The sequence below is a fragment of the Chondrus crispus genome, genomic scaffold, assembly GCF_000350225.1.
Source record: "Chondrus crispus Stackhouse genomic scaffold, scaffold_266, whole genome shotgun sequence".
Classification (NCBI taxonomy): domain Eukaryota; phylum Rhodophyta; class Florideophyceae; order Gigartinales; family Gigartinaceae; genus Chondrus; species Chondrus crispus.
Window position 1 is genome coordinate 34794 of NW_005179146.1, and position 16994 is coordinate 51787.

The 16994-nt window shown below is 52.1% G+C and overlaps 2 protein-coding genes across 2 annotated transcripts; one reads left to right on the top strand and one right to left on the bottom strand.

The window, feature by feature from the left end:
* The first annotated feature begins 8554 nt into the window (after positions 1–8554).
* Positions 8555–9226, top strand: CHC_T00005032001 (hypothetical protein). Its single transcript, XM_005716422.1, has one exon. It carries the CDS (start codon positions 8555–8557, stop codon positions 9224–9226), a length of 672 nt encoding a protein of 223 aa, XP_005716479.1.
* Positions 9227–14730: 5504 nt separating this feature from the next.
* Positions 14731–14856, bottom strand: CHC_T00005033001 (hypothetical protein). The gene has a single exon (XM_005716423.1). The coding sequence runs from the start codon at positions 14854–14856 to the stop codon at positions 14731–14733; it is 126 nt and encodes a 41-aa protein (XP_005716480.1).
* Between the last annotated feature and the right edge of the window lie 2138 nt (positions 14857–16994).

Consider the following 16994-nt stretch of genomic DNA (forward strand, 5'->3'; position numbering starts at 1 on the left):
CCCCGGACAGAGGGCAGCGACGGTAGATGAGGGTGAAATGGAGGAAAATACTCCCCGCCACACGAAGCGGGTGAAGGGGAGTATGAGCGGTGCTCCTCGACGGGGACCAGGCGCGCAGCGAGGAAGGACGCCAAATGCCGGGCGAGGGATGAGGGAGGAGGACAGCCAACGGAAGGGGTGAACAAGAACGGAGAGCACGACGCACGAGGAAGTGAGGAACGAACGCAGGCGGGGGCGATAGGGAAACAAGGATCGAGTCTGGGAAGGAAGGACGAGTCACCCTACAAGCACATGTGAACGCGGACGTTCACACTTGTGGGGAGGGCCGTGTAGTATAACCCCCCCTGGGGGCTTTTTAGTTAGAATGGATCAACAACAGGATCCCCTACGGTAGAGCTCGACGCTCTACAGTACAACCGCGCGTGTTAGCTGGTGTCCCGCTTCACCTCCGTCTTACCGTTCGGACAGAGTCTACGCCGAGCTGAGCATACACCCCTCTCCGTTGGGGGTGTTTATGCTACAATCCTGTCGACGATTGTGATAGTGATTCATTTGACCCAGCTGACTACATGCGAGAATATGCCGACTCCCGTCTCAGCCATGAGGAGGAGGTGCCCGTAGAAATAGCTACAAACACGAATCCTGACAGTCCTCAAGAACTTGTCCCAGAAAATACTTCTGCACTTTCAAGAAGAAGGCAGCAAAAACGTGCATCCAAACAAAGAGCGGTACAGCGGGCAAAATTGGCTCTACGGGCAGAGAGACTGGCTTCTAGGACATGGAAACCAAGAAGGGTCATACCTGTCTGCCCAGTGATTGGGATGTCTTTCAATACCAGATGGAAGTGTGAGCAGCTCATAAGGGCTCACACTGCACACCTTGCTGTGCAGAAAGGGGTCAATATTCACCAAACCACGACTAAAGTACAAATGAGCTGGCGTAATAAGCGTTGCAATGCGGTCATTGCTTTCAACCGGCAGCCTAAGTCCGGGAACTGGAAGCTCAATAAACACCAGGAACATAATAATAAGTGTTTTGGGCAAGAGCTTCCAGTTCCTGGGTCAAGTCCGTCATCAAGGCGCGCAGCGCGTGCCAAGCAGTACTGTGCACCCGCTTATACTGCGAAACAAGTGGCGAGGGCCATTTTAGAAGAAACCTCGAACATACCAAATATAAATTCCAGGGCCATCGCTGCCGTGGTGAAAGCAAAAGGAATTTACCAGCGCCAACCGTCCTACACTCACTATCGTAGCATACGTCGTGAGTTAATGAGACACTTAACAATATCAAGGGCTGTCAACATGGCAGCCATGGATGGCTACGCGAAGCTCCTGGAGGACGTTGGACACACTGTCAAAATTTTTATACTAAACGGATTAGAGATGAAGGAGCAAAGGCTGAAGGCAGCGCGTCATATTTTTGCTCAGTGCAAGAGAGCCAAAATTATTCCTGACGAGGAATTGTTCAATGCCGATGTCGTAGATTGATCAGATATTGATGAGCATGGACGGTACTATGGAGGCTTTGTATTTGTACCGTCTGTCGCGAAGCATATCTGTGCGACGGGAAGGACTACTTGTGCAGCTGATGCTGCACATTGCGATGGCGTCGGTTCTCAGTCATACGGAACTACATTTGAAGTGGTTGCATATGACTGTAACAACCACCTTTTCCGTTGGTGTTTGGTCATTTTGTCGGTCCAGAGTGTCTCGAAACGTGGCGGAGTATCTTTCAAGCATGTGCAGCTATCGATAGATTCGATGTACCTTCTCGAACTACTATCGTTGACCAAGAAAAGTCTATTGACAGGGCATATAGGGAATGTTTTCAGCATGCTCGTATCTTTCTGTATCCGATACATGTCAAGAAAAATCTTGGGGCTAAGCTACGTGGGGCAGAGAAAGCTGTCGGACTGCATTTGTATGAAAAGGCGGTATATGCGCCGACAATTGAAATGGTTAACGACATACGCTCAGAATATAGCGTTGATCAGAGACAATACCTCGGCAAATTCGACGATTCTGAACTGTACTTTGCCTTTTCAAACCTTCACGATCTTATTCGCACATCACAAGGGGCGGAGAGCCAGATGGCTGCCGCAGTGCGCAATAACATACGAAGTGTGGAACCTCAAAAAATGATAACAACTGTTTTACTTACTCAAAGAGCCGAGTTTTTGAGACGTCAAGCTGACGCACTGTCCTGCAAAAATCCTGTCCCCCCGTACATTGAGAAGCACCTTGCATCACTCATACCACGATCGCGAGCCTATCAGCTCTCGGTGGAATTTCTAGATGGATCTCCGCAAATGGAGGCTACAGTACGTAGTCAAGTAGATGGATCTTCAACACGCATCGTCAATTTTGAGCGGTGAATCCCAAGTTCCACCAGATTGTTGTGCATATTCTCGACGTAGTTCGGGCTTCCCATGCTATCACGGAGTCGCTGTTATTTGTGAAAAGTATGGAAGTGCAAACTTGCACAAGTTTATCGACCGCAACCATCTAACAGTGTCATGGAGAGCACAGAACGAGGATGTGATTTTTGCTCTTCCTCACCAGAGCGATGTGGATGATGTCATATTAGCCGCAAAGAGAATGGTTGTGTCTGGTAACAATCTACAGGTTCCCAAGACCATTCCCCCTCCCCGTGGAAGACCGGTCAAGAATGCAGGAAAACGCCGAAAAGGGTGGTACGAGCGTGGGCCTAATGCCCCTAAGCGTCGATCTTATCAGTGCTCTTTATGTCATCTCGAAGGGCACGTAGCTCGAGACTGCAGTTTAGGGCAACTTTTTGATGATGTGCCACAGTGAACGTAGCTTTGTTATACACTCAATCGCCCTCCTATATCACAAGAATGACATATCGCCCCCCTACATAATCACATTTCTCTAAATCGTCCCCTGTTTTTTCCAAAAATGTCACTTTCGCCCCCCTAAAACAGCACCATGTGCAAATGTCGCTCATCGTATCATTTTATCGCCCCCCCCATATGTTAACCATTTGAGGATTCGCCCTACTGCGGGATCATATTTTTCGCAGTCGCCTTCCCAATACTGGAGAAACCATAGAATCGCCCCCCTATATGTTAAGAAAAACACCCTGTCGTCCCCCCGATGCCAACATTTAGCCAAAATAAAATCAAATCTGACCACGAGCTTTGCCGCCCAAATTTCGATTGGATACCATACTTTTCAAGTTCATCTCAGCACTGAAGCAATGAAGTCGTTCGAGGCAGATAGAATTTGAGATACAACTTTTTTTGAATTTTTGATATTTTTTTGATACTTACTTTGCGTTGACCAATAAAACTGTTGTTCAAGTTTCGAGTGACATTGGGCTCGGGATCGACGACGCCACTGTAGCGCTCCTACGTGTTCGGGATTTCTACGTCTACTACTATCCACCATTAAAAACATTAAAAAAAGTCACCCCGACCTGGACCCCGACCTGGACGGTCAAGGCCATCTAACTCGTCGGATTAGCGAAAAATGACTTGCCTTCCGCAGCTTTTTTGAGAGACACGTATGGTTGGTGGCATACGTTTCACGGCATTTGGCCTTATAATGAAATCATTTTTTTGCGTAAACCCTCTAGTGTCATCATTCCCATGTACAGCACGCACACCTGTCACACGCACACACGCACAACTGCGACCGTCAACCGCCGCCGCCTCTTAGGCGGCGGTCGCCTCTTAAAGGGCCTCCTTTAAGACAGCATTAGGCGGCGGTACAGATGCGGCCCAAAACCTGAGTGTGAATAATTCAACTCAAATTATTTGAGTCTCCGTTTCTAGCAACACAATAAATGTGCGATTTAATGCATCTACAGCACAGCGTTTTGCAAAGAAAAGTTGCCCGCCTTGTGCCCCACTTCCTCGGCCCCGTACGCCCTCCCCGTCTCTCCCGCTCGCCGCTAGTCTCGCAAACTGCTGGCCGATCTGTCCTGCTCCAGCGTCAGCTTGGCTGCAGCCTCCACGTTAGTGTCTTCTTCGATCGCCATCTCGAACAAACGCTCACCTCGGTCTGTGTTACGAGCCTCACCGGCCGCCCCGTCCCGCATCATGTCCCCGAGGCATACCATTAACTTGCTCTGATTGCGTGTTTAGGTGTCCATCTCAAACAGCTCCACCGCGTCCACTGCAATCCGCTCCGTCCCTTCCGCTCCGTCCTTCATTATCATCGCAAGAAAGAACACAAGTCGCGTTACCGGAAATGCCTTTCACCATCGCACGTTTCCGCAATCCCATAGCGCATACTGTGCTAGTCTCGATGCCCACCTCCCCTTCTTATAGCAGGGCACCCAGATTGACCATTGCACTGATGTGGTCAGCCTTGTCGATCGCCATCTCGTCGTACTCCGACAAGCACAACTCATTCCGTACCTTTAGAATGAAAGTTCCCGAGATTGAACATCGCCTCGACGTGGCCAGCCTTGTCGATCGCCCTCTCCCACAGCTCCTTCGCTCGTGCCGCGTTTCGCTCCACCCCTTCCGCGCCATCGTACAGCAAACACCCGAGATGGTTCATCGCGTCGACATGATCAGCCTTATCGATCGCCTTCTCCCACAACTCCCTCGCTCGAATCGAGTTCCGCTCCACTCCTTCTGCCCCATTTTTGAGCAGGGCCCCGAGGTTGTACATCGCGTTCACGTGATCAGCCTTCTCGATCGCCCTTTCGTACAAATCCCTCGCGCGTACCATGTTACGCTCCACTCCTTCTGCGCCATTATCGAGCAGGAACCCGAGGTTGTTCATCGCGCTGACGTGATCAACCTTCTCGATCGCCCTTTCGTACAACTCCATCGCGCGTACCGCGTTACGCTCCATTCCTTCTGCGCCAGTATCGAGCAGGACCCCGAGGTTGTACATCGCATCGACGTCGTCAGCCTTCTCGATCGCCCTTCCATACAACTCCGCCGCGCGTACCGCGTCACGCTCCACTCCTTCTGCCCCAGTATCGAAAAGGAACCCGAGGTTGTACATCGCATCGACGTGATCAGCCTTATCGATCGCCCTTTCATACAGCTCCATCGCGCGTACCGCGTTACGCTCCACTCCTTCTGCGCCATTATTGAGCAGGAACCCGAGGTTGTACATCGCGCTGGCGTGATCAACCTTCTCGATCGCCTTTCGTACAGCTCCATCGCGCGTACCGCGTTACGCTCCACTCCTTCTGCGCCAGTATCGAGCAGGACCCCGAGATTGTACATTGCATCGACGTTGTCAGCCTTCTCGATTGCCCTTCCATACAACTCACTCGCGCGTGCCGCGTTACGCTCCACTCCTTCTGCCCCATTATCGAAGAGGAACCCGAGGTTGTACATGGCATCGACGTGATCAGCCTTATCGATCGCCCTTTCATACAGCTCCATCGAGCGTACCGCGTTACGATCTACTCCGTCCGCGCCATTATCGAGCAGGAGCCCGAGGTTGTTCATCGCGTTCACGTGATCAGCCTTTTTGATCGTCCTTTCGTACAGCTCCATCGCGCGTACCGCGTTACGCTCCACTCCTTCTGCGCCATTATCGAGCAGGACTCCGAGATTGTACATTGCCTCGACGTGATCAGCCTTCTCGATCGCTCTCTCCCAAAGCTCCTTCGCTCGTGCCGCGTTACGCTCTACTCCTTCTGCGCCGCTTGCCATCAAGAGACCAAGATTGACCATCGCCCCGACATGCTCACCCTTGTCAATTGCTCGCTCGTAGAGGCCCACAGCCTTGGCTGCGTTGCGTTCAACACCTTCTTCCCCCTTCCCCATGACGATGCTATGACTGTACATTGCGAGGACGTCCCTGAGAATTGTAAATTTTGTGCGAATCAAAAAATCATACCACTGTATTCCGAAATGCATGTCAATCGCGAAGTGTCCAGACTGTATTCCGAAATGCATGTCAATCGCGAAGTGTCCAGAAATGAGCACTTCGGGCGCCATTTCGGGAAGACAAGCCTGGCGAAACCTCCACGAGCTGCGATTCCCGAGCCCCTGAAGGATCGACAAGTAGGAGGAGCCAGAACAATAACAAGGGTCGAACAGAGAAGAAAATGAAGATGCAATGAGGACGGGGTTCAACAGTGAAGAAAATTTGTCTCGCATGTTGTAAAGAAGCTCCTCCTCTTGAAGCAGGAATTGTTGCAACATAACTGTTTCTATCGCTTCTCTGCGCATACACCTATAAGAAACGTCCATTCGTGGCGAATGCAGTAGATGGCTTCAATCGTTCTCAATCTGGAAGTCTTTTAGGATGCGCCACTATATTCGTCAAGCAGGCGCTTTGCCGTGGCTTTACCCACTCATCATGGGCCCTACAAGAACGCAAGAATTAGAGAACCCCCTGAATGCTAGGGGTATTTTACCGCACTGCATCCCCGTATGCATGACTCTCTAGGTGATTGCAGATATAGAAATGTGCGACGTGAGATTTAGAGGCAGCTTCCTTGTGCGGAACAGGTATGCTTGCAGGAAAGCGAAGGTTGAAGGAGAAGATGGCAGCACGTGGGGGTGTTTTCAAGCTATGTTTTCCAGACATGAGACGAGGACAGATCTTCTCGCTGGCGGGAGCATGTACTCTTGGTCAAAGGCGTTGGAAGCTCGAGTCTTGGTACGCGGCTTACCCTTGAGCTTGGATTGTTTTCGTGTTAGTGAATTGAAGAGGTATTATACGTGCGTGATAAGTAATGGATAGGCGCAACACGCTACATCCTTGGATTGCATGCCAGGCTGGTGGATGTAGAGCTTTAGTGCGTGGAACTGATGGCACTAAACATCTTGACTTGTTTATTCCTGCATTGGAACATATCAATTAAGGATAGGATGAATCAGTATGATGCATGTTTGCCAAAAGTGTACAGATGTTTGGGCTTCGCAGTTTGGAAGTACGTGAAGGACAGAGGGGATGGATTATCTTGGATTCGTGCTCTACGAATGTTACTATGACCCTCTGGGAACGCTCCCAAATTGCTCCGTCAAAACAGATCTGAGACCAGGGGTACACACTAGCGGTTTAAAATCCGCTTGCAGAGGAATGCTGATTCAAACCAGCTTCAAATTCAAGCATTGCATCTTTTCGAGTAGGGTTTTCTCGGCTTTTCAAAAGATGTTGGACTCCTTTCTGAATATTCTGCTTTTGAGACAAGGATGAAAGCAGGGGTCTACATGATGATAGTTCTGCTAGCGGCGTGTGTGATTGACTCAGAAACGAAAGCTTGGTGCGTAGGCGGTTGTGAGGTTTTGGTTGTGGTAGTTCAAAATTGACCCTCTGTTGCTTGGCGCATGGGAGACGGAATTACTGTTGCGATAACCTTTCAGTGCGCATATTTACAACACCGAACTGATAAGCATTGAAGTGGCACTTGAGGTCGTCGTTTGCATGCAGGAAAAAGGGCAGCACCCATCCTTTTACTTTGCAAGGCGTATTGTACGGTAATGGTGAACATGGTACTAGTGAATTTCACCACTGTCACAAATTGCGCTTTTCACCTGGAATTGGTTCCACAGGAGGACGCACCGGGCGCAATCGTATAGAGAAATCGGAGGCGGGATGGTTTAAAGTTGAGGTATGCGTATTGTTTCCGCGATAGTTGTGAATGCACAGGGTGTAAAAATGAATGGTTCCGCCGCATGTGTTCTTTGGCGGTCATGTTGGCAAGCGGTGTGGTGCAGTAAAAGTGAGTTGAATACGCTATGACTGCCGAGACAGAGGTACATAGGCATGGTATCGCGGTATGATTATTAGCAAGCAGGGGATGGGGACTGCGGTGTTGGTCGTGTAGCGGGAAAGGAGTAAGAGATGGATTCAAGTGTATTGAAAAGATTCCACTTGAATAACTGCTCAAAGTGGTGCCAGATTGCACACGCTTATACATTTATCGAGGTTACACGACTGGTGAATAGGTATGATAGGGCGTTGGCGAGAGTTGTGAGAAGTACGGTAACTATATAGGCATCATCCCTTGTATCTGTTGGACGGAACAAGCAGTAGATTGGTGGCTGTGGAAGTGAGATGTGTAAGTGCAGAAGCTGCATTACGTGTCATCACAGCCTCTTCCCTCAAGCTGCAGAGAGAATACCGGTCAATACCGGTCAGCGGTTTTTAGTTTGATTCAGTAGAGAACACTGCCCTGGAGTTTGGGAGCACGTAGTTTCTTTAGCATATAAGTCCCGAGGGCTCACTTAGAAAATAAACTCGGTACCGCTACCACTTTTCAGAAGACCGGACCTCGCATCCCATCAAGGTTTACAGATGGGATAAAAGATCTCGAACCCTGTATCAATTAGATCTACTGTAATTTTCCGAAGATCTGTTTCAGCCAACCGCTGCATCACAGCAGACACATTCCAGCAGAGAATTCAACAGGGGCCAATGTCACGTGTACACTTGGATACGTGGCGCACAAGCTGCAGCGTCCCCTGACATGCCGATCCCAGATGCTGCTCCTCTCTCCGCGGTCATCCCGCCTTGTTCCTTTTTGAAGACCCAGACGACCCCTGAGGCCAGCACGCTGTCGAGGGGGACGCAGCTTTGACGAGAGTAACTAGCAGTCCCATGTTTTCATGTCCAAGTCTTGCGTTCCTCTTCAGCCTCGTCGCTTATCTGAGACCAGGGTGCTGTCGAGTGGGGCCCGACTGTCACGAGAACACATTGCACTAGCAGTCCCATGTTTTCATGTCCAAGTCTTGCATTCCTCTTCAGCCTCGTCGCTCATCGTACCTACCCATGGTGCCATTGCCAAATCCATTACCCTTGAGGGCATAATAGCGATCAACGAGGTTTTCTACATGTCGAAACGGAACACTTGTGCAGCCGTCCGCGTGACACCAAGGATGCCATCCCCTCTCTCCTTCGCAGGCGTGCCCACGTCGCGGATGCACGCGACGTCGGCGAACAAGTCACCCGCGCAGTCGTCCACCGCCTCCCCCCTTTCAGATTGCCGGAACCCGTGCATCGGCCCCGTCTGCCTCGTGCTGGGCTCAGCGCCGCCCGGCTGCGTCCTGCACCAGTCGGCCGAGAATCTCCATCGCCTCGCCTCCGTCGCGCCCGTTCATCCCGGCTTGGAACAGCTTCGCTGCTCGCGCTGCATCCCGCGAAACCCCGTCCGCTCCGTCCCGCAGCAGGCAAGCCAGTTTAAGCATAGCGTCGCGGTTATGGCACTTCTCGATCGCGCGCTCGTACAATTGCGCCGCACGAGCCGCGTTCGTCCGCACTCCCCCTGTGCCTTGTACTAGCATTTCCCCGAGTTGCACCATGGCCTCGACGTAGTCGTGCTCTTCAACCGCGCGCTCAAGCAGCTTTGCAGCTCGCGCTGCATTCGGCCGCACCCAGTATCTGTCATCCTGCAATAGGCGCGCCAGTTCGACCATAGCAAAGGCATCCTGGGCCTCGTCGATCGCGCGTTCGTACAATTCTATTGCGCGAACTACATTCTTCTCCACTCCCGCCGCGCCAAAGGATAATAGCAGGCCCAGCCCTGTCATCGCGTGCACATCACTGTGCTCCAGGATCGCGCGCTCAAAAAGTTTCGCAGCTCGGACTTCATCCCGCAGAACACCCTCCCTTCCATTCATCATCACGAATGCGAGTTGGCACATAGCGCCGCCATGATGCCCTTCCCGGATCGCACGCTCGAACAATCCGGTGGCCCGAACCACGTTTCTCTCCACTCCCTCCGCCCCATCGTCCAGCAGGAGTCCGAGATAGTAAATGGCACTGACATCACCACTTCTGTCGATCGCGCGCTCGTACAACTCGACGGCCCGACTCACATTTCTCTCCACCCCCTCTGCACCCCTCTCCAGCAGGACTCCAAGATCCACCATCGCCTTAACATGATCGTGCTCCTTAATCGCGTCCTCGTACAGCTCCACAGCCCGCGCTGAATTCTGTGCCACCCCGTCCCCCCCGTTGCGCAACAAACCTGCTAGGTTGGACATCGCGTAGCAATCATGAGATTTCTCGATCGCACGTTCGTACAACTCGACAGCCCGACTCACATTTCTCTCCACTCCCTCTGCGCCCTTCTCCAGCAGGACTCCAAGACCCACCATCCCATCAACATCGTCGTGCTCCTTAATCGCCTTCTCGTACAGCTCCACAGCCCGCGCTGAATTCTGTGTAACCCCGTCCCCTCCCTTGCTCAATACAAGTGCGAGGTCGTACATCGCGCTGCAATCATGAGATTTCTCGATCGCACGTTCGTACAACTCGACGGCCCGACTCACATTTCTCTCCACTCCCTCTGCGCCCTTCTCCAGCAGGACTCCAAGACCCACCATCCCATCAACATCGTCGTGCTCCTTAATCGCCTTCTCGTACAGCTCCACAGCCCGCGCTGAATTCTGTGTAACCCCGTCCCCTCCCTTGCTCAATACAAGTGCGAGGTCGTACATCGCGCTGCAATCATGAGATTTCTCGATCGCACGTTCGTACAACTCGACGGCCCGACTCACATTTCTCTCCACCCCCTCTGCACCCCTCTCCAACAGGGCTCCAAGACCCACCATCGCCTTAACATGATCGTGCTCCTTAATCGCGTCCTCGTACAGCTCCACAGCCCGCGCTGAATTCTGTGCCACCCCGTCCCCCCCGTCGCGCAACAAACCTGCTAGGTTGGACATCGCGTAGCAATCATGAGATTTCTCGATCGCACGTTCGTACAACTCGACAGCTCGACTCACATTTCTCTCCACTCCCTCTGCGCCCTTCTCCAGCAGGACTCCAAGATCCACCATCGCATCAACATCGTCGTGCTCCTTAATCGCCTTCTCGTACAGCTCCACAGCCCGCGCTGAATTTTGTGCCACCCCGTCCCCTCCCTCGCTCAATAAATTTGCTAGGTTGAACATCGCGTTGCAATCATGAGATTTTTCGATCGCACGCTCGTACAGCTCAACAGCCCGACCCACATTTCTCTCCACTCCCTCTGCACCCTCCTCCAGCAGGACTCCAAGATTCGCCATCGCCCGAACATTTTCATGTTTGTCTATTGCGTTTTCATACAACTCCACAGCCCGTACTGCGTCCGTTTCCACTCCTTCTGCCCCGTCCGCCAGCAGGTTTCCGAGTTTCACCATTGCGTCCGCATCATCGTATTGCCGCACCGCGCGTTCATACAGCCTCACAGCGCGCTGTGCATTGATGCTGACCCCTTCCGCGCCCTCTGTCAGTAGATTGCCGAGGCCCACCATTGCGCCGACATGACCGTGTTCCTCAATCGCTCCCTCGTACATCTTAACGGCTCGTGCGGCGTCCTTCTCAACTCCGTCGCCGCCGTCCCTCAGCATGTTGGCTCGCTTGAACATGGCCTCTCCATCACCATGTTGCTGAGGACCCGCTGGTTGATTCTGCTCGGCGGCGATAATGGAAGCTTCTTCCATACTCTGCGGCGCTTCTGCGGACAACTTGGACATGGCCTCAGTATACTCACAAACGGCACAGTCCCCGCTAGAACTTCACCACCTGCCCGTGCCAAGTACCGAGACAGGGGAGAGTGAAGAGAAGCGCAGAGTTTACCTTGACGCCGTGCATGCGCCCCTCGATGACACGTGTGTCATCTCTTGTAATTTAGCTTTACAAAAACTACTTACAGTAAGCCGACTTTTCCTGTTCAACGGCTTTTTTGCAGCCACTGCAAGGGAGTGCCCTTGCATCTCGCAGGACGCCATGCCATCACTCATACTTTGCATCTTCAGGGTGACCCCACCGCCAACAAAATTTCTGTCCTAAAATTCCAACCACTAAAGTTTGGACCGATGGACTAAAGTTCGGACCGATGGAAGAAATTTTGAACCCCACCGCGCCACCATTTGTCCTAAAGTTTAGAATTTGGGAAGGATTCTTTTCCAAACCAAAATTATTTGGTCGAGATTTTTGTCCAAAGCGCCGTTTGGGCGAGCTTCGTTCTATAGTAACGGTACAGAAAACATCTGAATTTCATGTGCTTACAGCTCTACCAAAGCTCTTCCAAATGGCTTTGGGGCTGTTTTGACTGAAGTCCCATCAATAGTGTGGGACGCAAAAAGGAGTGTTGTGCAGCCTTCGCTCGTGGACATTTCCCATCTTCTCCCTCCTTCTCGTCTTCTGAGAAGTGCAGGCAATGGCTGAGGTGGTTACTAGGACTGATGACTCGGCATTAAGAGTGAGGAAAAAGGGTAAGGGACTGGGGTGGTCAGACGAGGAGAATCTTGCCCTGTGCGTTGCTGAGAGCGCAGTGTCTGAGAACGCCGCGAATTGAAAGCGTGGTGTACTTGCCGAGTTGATAATTCCCAAACAGGAGCCTACATATTATGGAGAGCGGGCAAGTGACGAGCAAAAGTTGCCGCCAATTGTGGAACAGACGCGTGCAGTAGCTTGCTTCTTTGCGCCAAATGTATTTCTACGACATACTTGTAGCCTAATTGGGGTGACCCTGAATATGAATAGATGTATCGTGTTACAGGCGCGGTGGGGTTCATCTCTGAATCACCACCTCCCCCAAAGCGCGGCTTGATTAAAAGATAGTAGATCCAATTACCGGAGGACAACTGTCTGCTTTTTGCGATTTTGGGCAAGGCGCGGTGGGGTCACCCTCACTACAGAGTCTGTAGTGAAGATGCAAAGTAAATGCTTGATCTGTACTACAGACTCAAGTCTAATCAAGCATTTCTGTTATTAGTAGCTGCCGAGCCGTCGCATTGACTTCCTCCTTTTTCGCAGCCATAAATGCCAGCCTACACTTTTGCAGATGTCCAATTGCATCATCGATCCTGCCTTTTTCCGCCATAGTCTCTATTTTAGTAAGCAACTGCATAATATCTTTCCGCGGCGGCAGCGGCTCTCGGGCAGTACGTCCATCAAACTGCCTTGCCTATCTGGAGACCCTTCGTTTTTGGCTCAAAATTCGTGCCACCCGCAGAAGGGTAGCACTATATCGGAGCTGGCACTAGCAAAGATGGTACTATATCGTGACCCCCCCCTGTAATTACTAAAACGGTAAGCGAAGGATTATGGTCAAGGTGAGGGTCTGGTTAACATAAGGTGGGGCGGCCGGGTCGCCATCGACACCGTTATCCCCGCAGAAAGAGTAGAGCGTAATGCGGTACGAGCGAAGGAGTTGTGGGAGAGGGCGATCGACAAGGCCGCTGACATCCCCGCGTTGGTCAGTCTCGCGGACCTGCTGTGGAATAGCGCAGAAAGAGTGCCGCGTAACAGGACACGCGCGATGTGGTTGTATTTAAGGGCAATGATGAACAAGGGGTATAACGGCGGTACAATGGGCGGTGTTTAGGAAGCGTCTGCTGTCTAAGGACGCGGAAATCCTCCCAGAACTGAGCGAGGAGGGCGTCGAGACGAACACCGTACGGGCTGCGACACTGTACGAACAAGCGATAGTGAACGGCAATGGCGGTAAAGCGACATGCAATCTTGCGAGGACAACGAGGGACGGCGCGGAAGGGTTGGTGCGGAAGGGTTTTGCGCGGAAGGGTTAGCACGGAAGGCGGTGGTGCATGCGGTGGAGCGGTTCGAGATGGACCTCAACGAACGCACGCAGAACAAATGAGTGGTGTGTCTCGGGGATAAGATGCGGGACGGGGCGGACGGCGTGGCTGCGGACGCCAATCGAGCTGAGCGCTGGTACGAGATGGCGATCGAAGAAGCCAAAAACGTGGAGGCTTTAGCCAAACTTGCGGCGTTGGAGCAGGTCAGATCGGGCGGCAGACAGCGGAACGAGCGGTGAGCGCGAGAGGCGGGAGGAGTAAACGGGAAGGAAGGGTGGGGCGGGCGCAACGGGGGGGGGGAAGGGGGGGGGGGGGTGGGGGTACAGCGGGGTGGGCGTTGGGGCGGGCGGTGTGGCTGTGGTCCCTTTCAATGAATGGTGTAAATCTCATTATCTTACAGTGCCTGGTTCGATATAGTGCCGTTTTCGGCCCCACTGACACAGCGTAGCACTATATCGCGACCCCCCCCTGTAACTGTATAGGCATCATCCCTTGTATCTGTTGGACGGAACAAGCAGTAGATTGGTGGCTGTGGAAGTGAGATGGGATAAAAGATCTCGAACCCTGCGTTGGAGGCTGTCGTAAATCAGCATTAAAGCAATATTGAGTGCATGGAGTAATGTAGGTATGATGTGTGTTTGCATTGCAGGAGCATACACTGCAATATACATGAGCTGAGCACTGCCGATTGCGGTTGTGGGCGCGAAATGCATCGTTCCCGACGAGAACTGAAGGCGTGGGGTATGTCTAGGCGTTGTCCACGCCGTATCCCTTGGTTATCCCTTGGATGGGACACAGCGGCGTGTAAGTGGATGTGGAATGAATGGCATGAAAAGATCTAGACTCTGCGTCAGAAGCAGCCGCTCGGTATGAAATGGGTGTTACCCATTTTCGTGGACGGTGTAGCGTGCAAGAAGTATGATGCGTGTTGCAGGAAAGTGTAGATGAGTTGTACGCGCCCGATTGGAGGAAGGCGAAGGAAGGTTTAAGAGGGGGAAGAAGTTGGTCGGTGTGGGGTAAATCAAATTGAGGAAGAGTGAGATAGCGGTGAAGATAGCGGTGAAGATAGGGGTGAAGATAGCAGAGAAGAGGTTGGGTGCGAAATAATGAACTCATACGAATGCCTCATATGCGGTTGTGGCAAGGTGTGGCAAGGTGGAAGGGAGGTTTTGAGGATGGGTGGCGGAGAGAAGAGCAAGCCAAAGTTCGACGCAGGGTTGAACCTTTCCCGCAGAGCATATGCACCTTCTCAGCAATCAGGTGCGCTTTTGCCTTTTGTGCTCACGACCTGCTCCACTACCAGTCCGTGAGGTACAGAGGGCCCTACTCATAAGTGCCGCCCTGTGTAAGACCCCAACATTGGCACTATTGGGAGACGGCATTAATAGGTGACGTCGTCACATCTATTTTCATGCATTCGGTAATTAACGTCTGCCTACTCCGCGTTGGGTCTCTGTCGTGTTTTGCAGTGAGAAACGCGCACTTTGCGGACCTCAGATACGATAGAGCGTCTGAAACTTGACATTCGGTAGCCAAATCTTGCAGCTCTCCAAACAATTCCGCAATCTCAACGATAGAGGGGACAGTCCTTCGCTCTCTCGCGTCCTCTGTGCTCCCATCTTCATCACTTGATTGCGTTGTAGTTGTGTTCGTCACACCCTGAACTGACTCAAAAACGTCCATGGCATCATTAACAAACGCCTCTACCACACTTTCGTCGGACTCAATATTTACCCACCGTTCCACATGAGAAATCCGAGCAGCTTAGCCTCTAGATTTGGGACCCATACGGCCTGACGGGTCTTCAATTGCAGTGATTGGGCTTCTTGTTGGCTACGCGGAGTAATTTGGGAGCAGTTGCGCTGATGTTTCGCACGGTGCGCCCTGCGATGCCGAACTGCCGCTCATTGCTTCGGTACAGTGTCCCTTTTCGAGCAGATCTGCAATGTCTAGCTTCTACGCTATTGTCAGGCGCTTGCGCGTTGCGTTTTTTATTTCCGGAACCGGATCCATAAGGAGGACAAGCTAAGGTCTGTGAACGCTGTTCGGCGAATGGAATGCCGCTTTCACATGTTTTCACGCGCGACGGACGAACGGCTACATAACACCTGGACCCGTGTGACACGTGGCACTCTTCGTGTTCGTACGTCTGGCCGGCATTAATGGGAGGGTGGCATTAGCAAATGCGGCACTAATGAGAGTCCCCTCCCTGTAGGAGCAAAATTTTAAGGAAAGTTTAAATGCTACAGTACAGTGCCTCCTACGATATAGTGCTATAGCGTGACATACCTCTAGCTATGGTACTATTGGGGGGATGGCACTATATAAAGGAGACTCAAATACATAAATTTGGGGACAAAGCACACTGCTATCACAAACACAACAAAGCCTGTATAACACAACTACAGTAAATAACTTCATCCTTTGAGTACTGAACCATGCCGGATGATACACGTGTGAGCTTATGATAACCTGTGCCAGAGGGTGAGCCATAGCACTATATAGAGGGAAGCACTACTAAAGTAGGCACTATTGAGCGACCCCCCCCTGTAGTGTGAAAATTGATTTTGGCGGCACGGAGGTGACCCAGACGGAGGGGTGGGGTATTTCGAGATCGCCGAAGTCTCTCGCCCACTTCAACCACTCCTGCTCGTTCTCTTGCGCCGCCCTAGTCATTTAATTGACGCAAACGCACTGAGGAAAACTTTCCCTTCCCAGCGATACTGTTCTGGGAGCGTGCTTCCGACTACTTCCCCTGCTGTCGGGGAGAGAAGGTGAAAGAAGCGAGTCGCTCTCCACGCCTCCGCCAGGTGCATCTTTGATTTTGTCGAACCAATGTGAGTTAGAGAATGTCCTTCAAGTCACACATTGCATCATCTTTGCCCTGTGGTTCTCCCCGCGCTGCAGGCCGTGCTGACAGGCCGGTCGACCGGGCTCGCGGTGGTGCTGGTTGCGCTGTGGTGGCCGTCGCGGTCGCGCGCGCTGCCGTTCTACTCCGACGCGACGCACTACGACCCGAAGCGGATCGTGCTGTGTCTGGGGGAGAACCTGACATATTTGCGGCGCGATAAAGCTCGGTTCTGGAAACACGCGTACCACGCGATGGTAGTGCCCACAGCTATTCCTGATCTCCCGCCAGGAGCATCTTCACATTACAACAGTAGCGCTTCCCACCGATACCTCCTCCGCAATCACCTGCTTCGATTGTGAGGCGTGCAAAGACGAGACGTGTTGTGTGCGATGCGTCAGCTAAGGAAAGGTCAGGGAATACAATAAAAGCTTGCCTCACGCTACCTTTTAGGCGTATGCCGTCAAGCTCGCAGACAAATTGGATAAAAGTCGCCTGGCAAAATTCACACTAAAATTCGGCTCCTCACGGACAGCTACGGCATGCCCGCTCACGGATGTCACAGACATCGTCGCGCCGAGCGCGACGGGCTGATGCCGTTTTTCACGGTTTTGTACATGCACCCTTCCAAGGGTACGGTATGTGCGCAAATGAAGGAAGCACAGGGAGCTA

Excerpts from the sequence above, each read along its gene's own strand:
- CHC_T00005033001 (XM_005716423.1), bottom strand. The coding sequence starts at position 14,856 with ATGCCGTCTCCCAATAGTGCCAATGTTGGGGTCTTACACAGGGCGGCA.
- CHC_T00005032001 (XM_005716422.1), top strand. The coding sequence starts at position 8,555 with ATGTCCAAGTCTTGCGTTCCTCTTCAGCCTCGTCGCTTATCTGAGACC.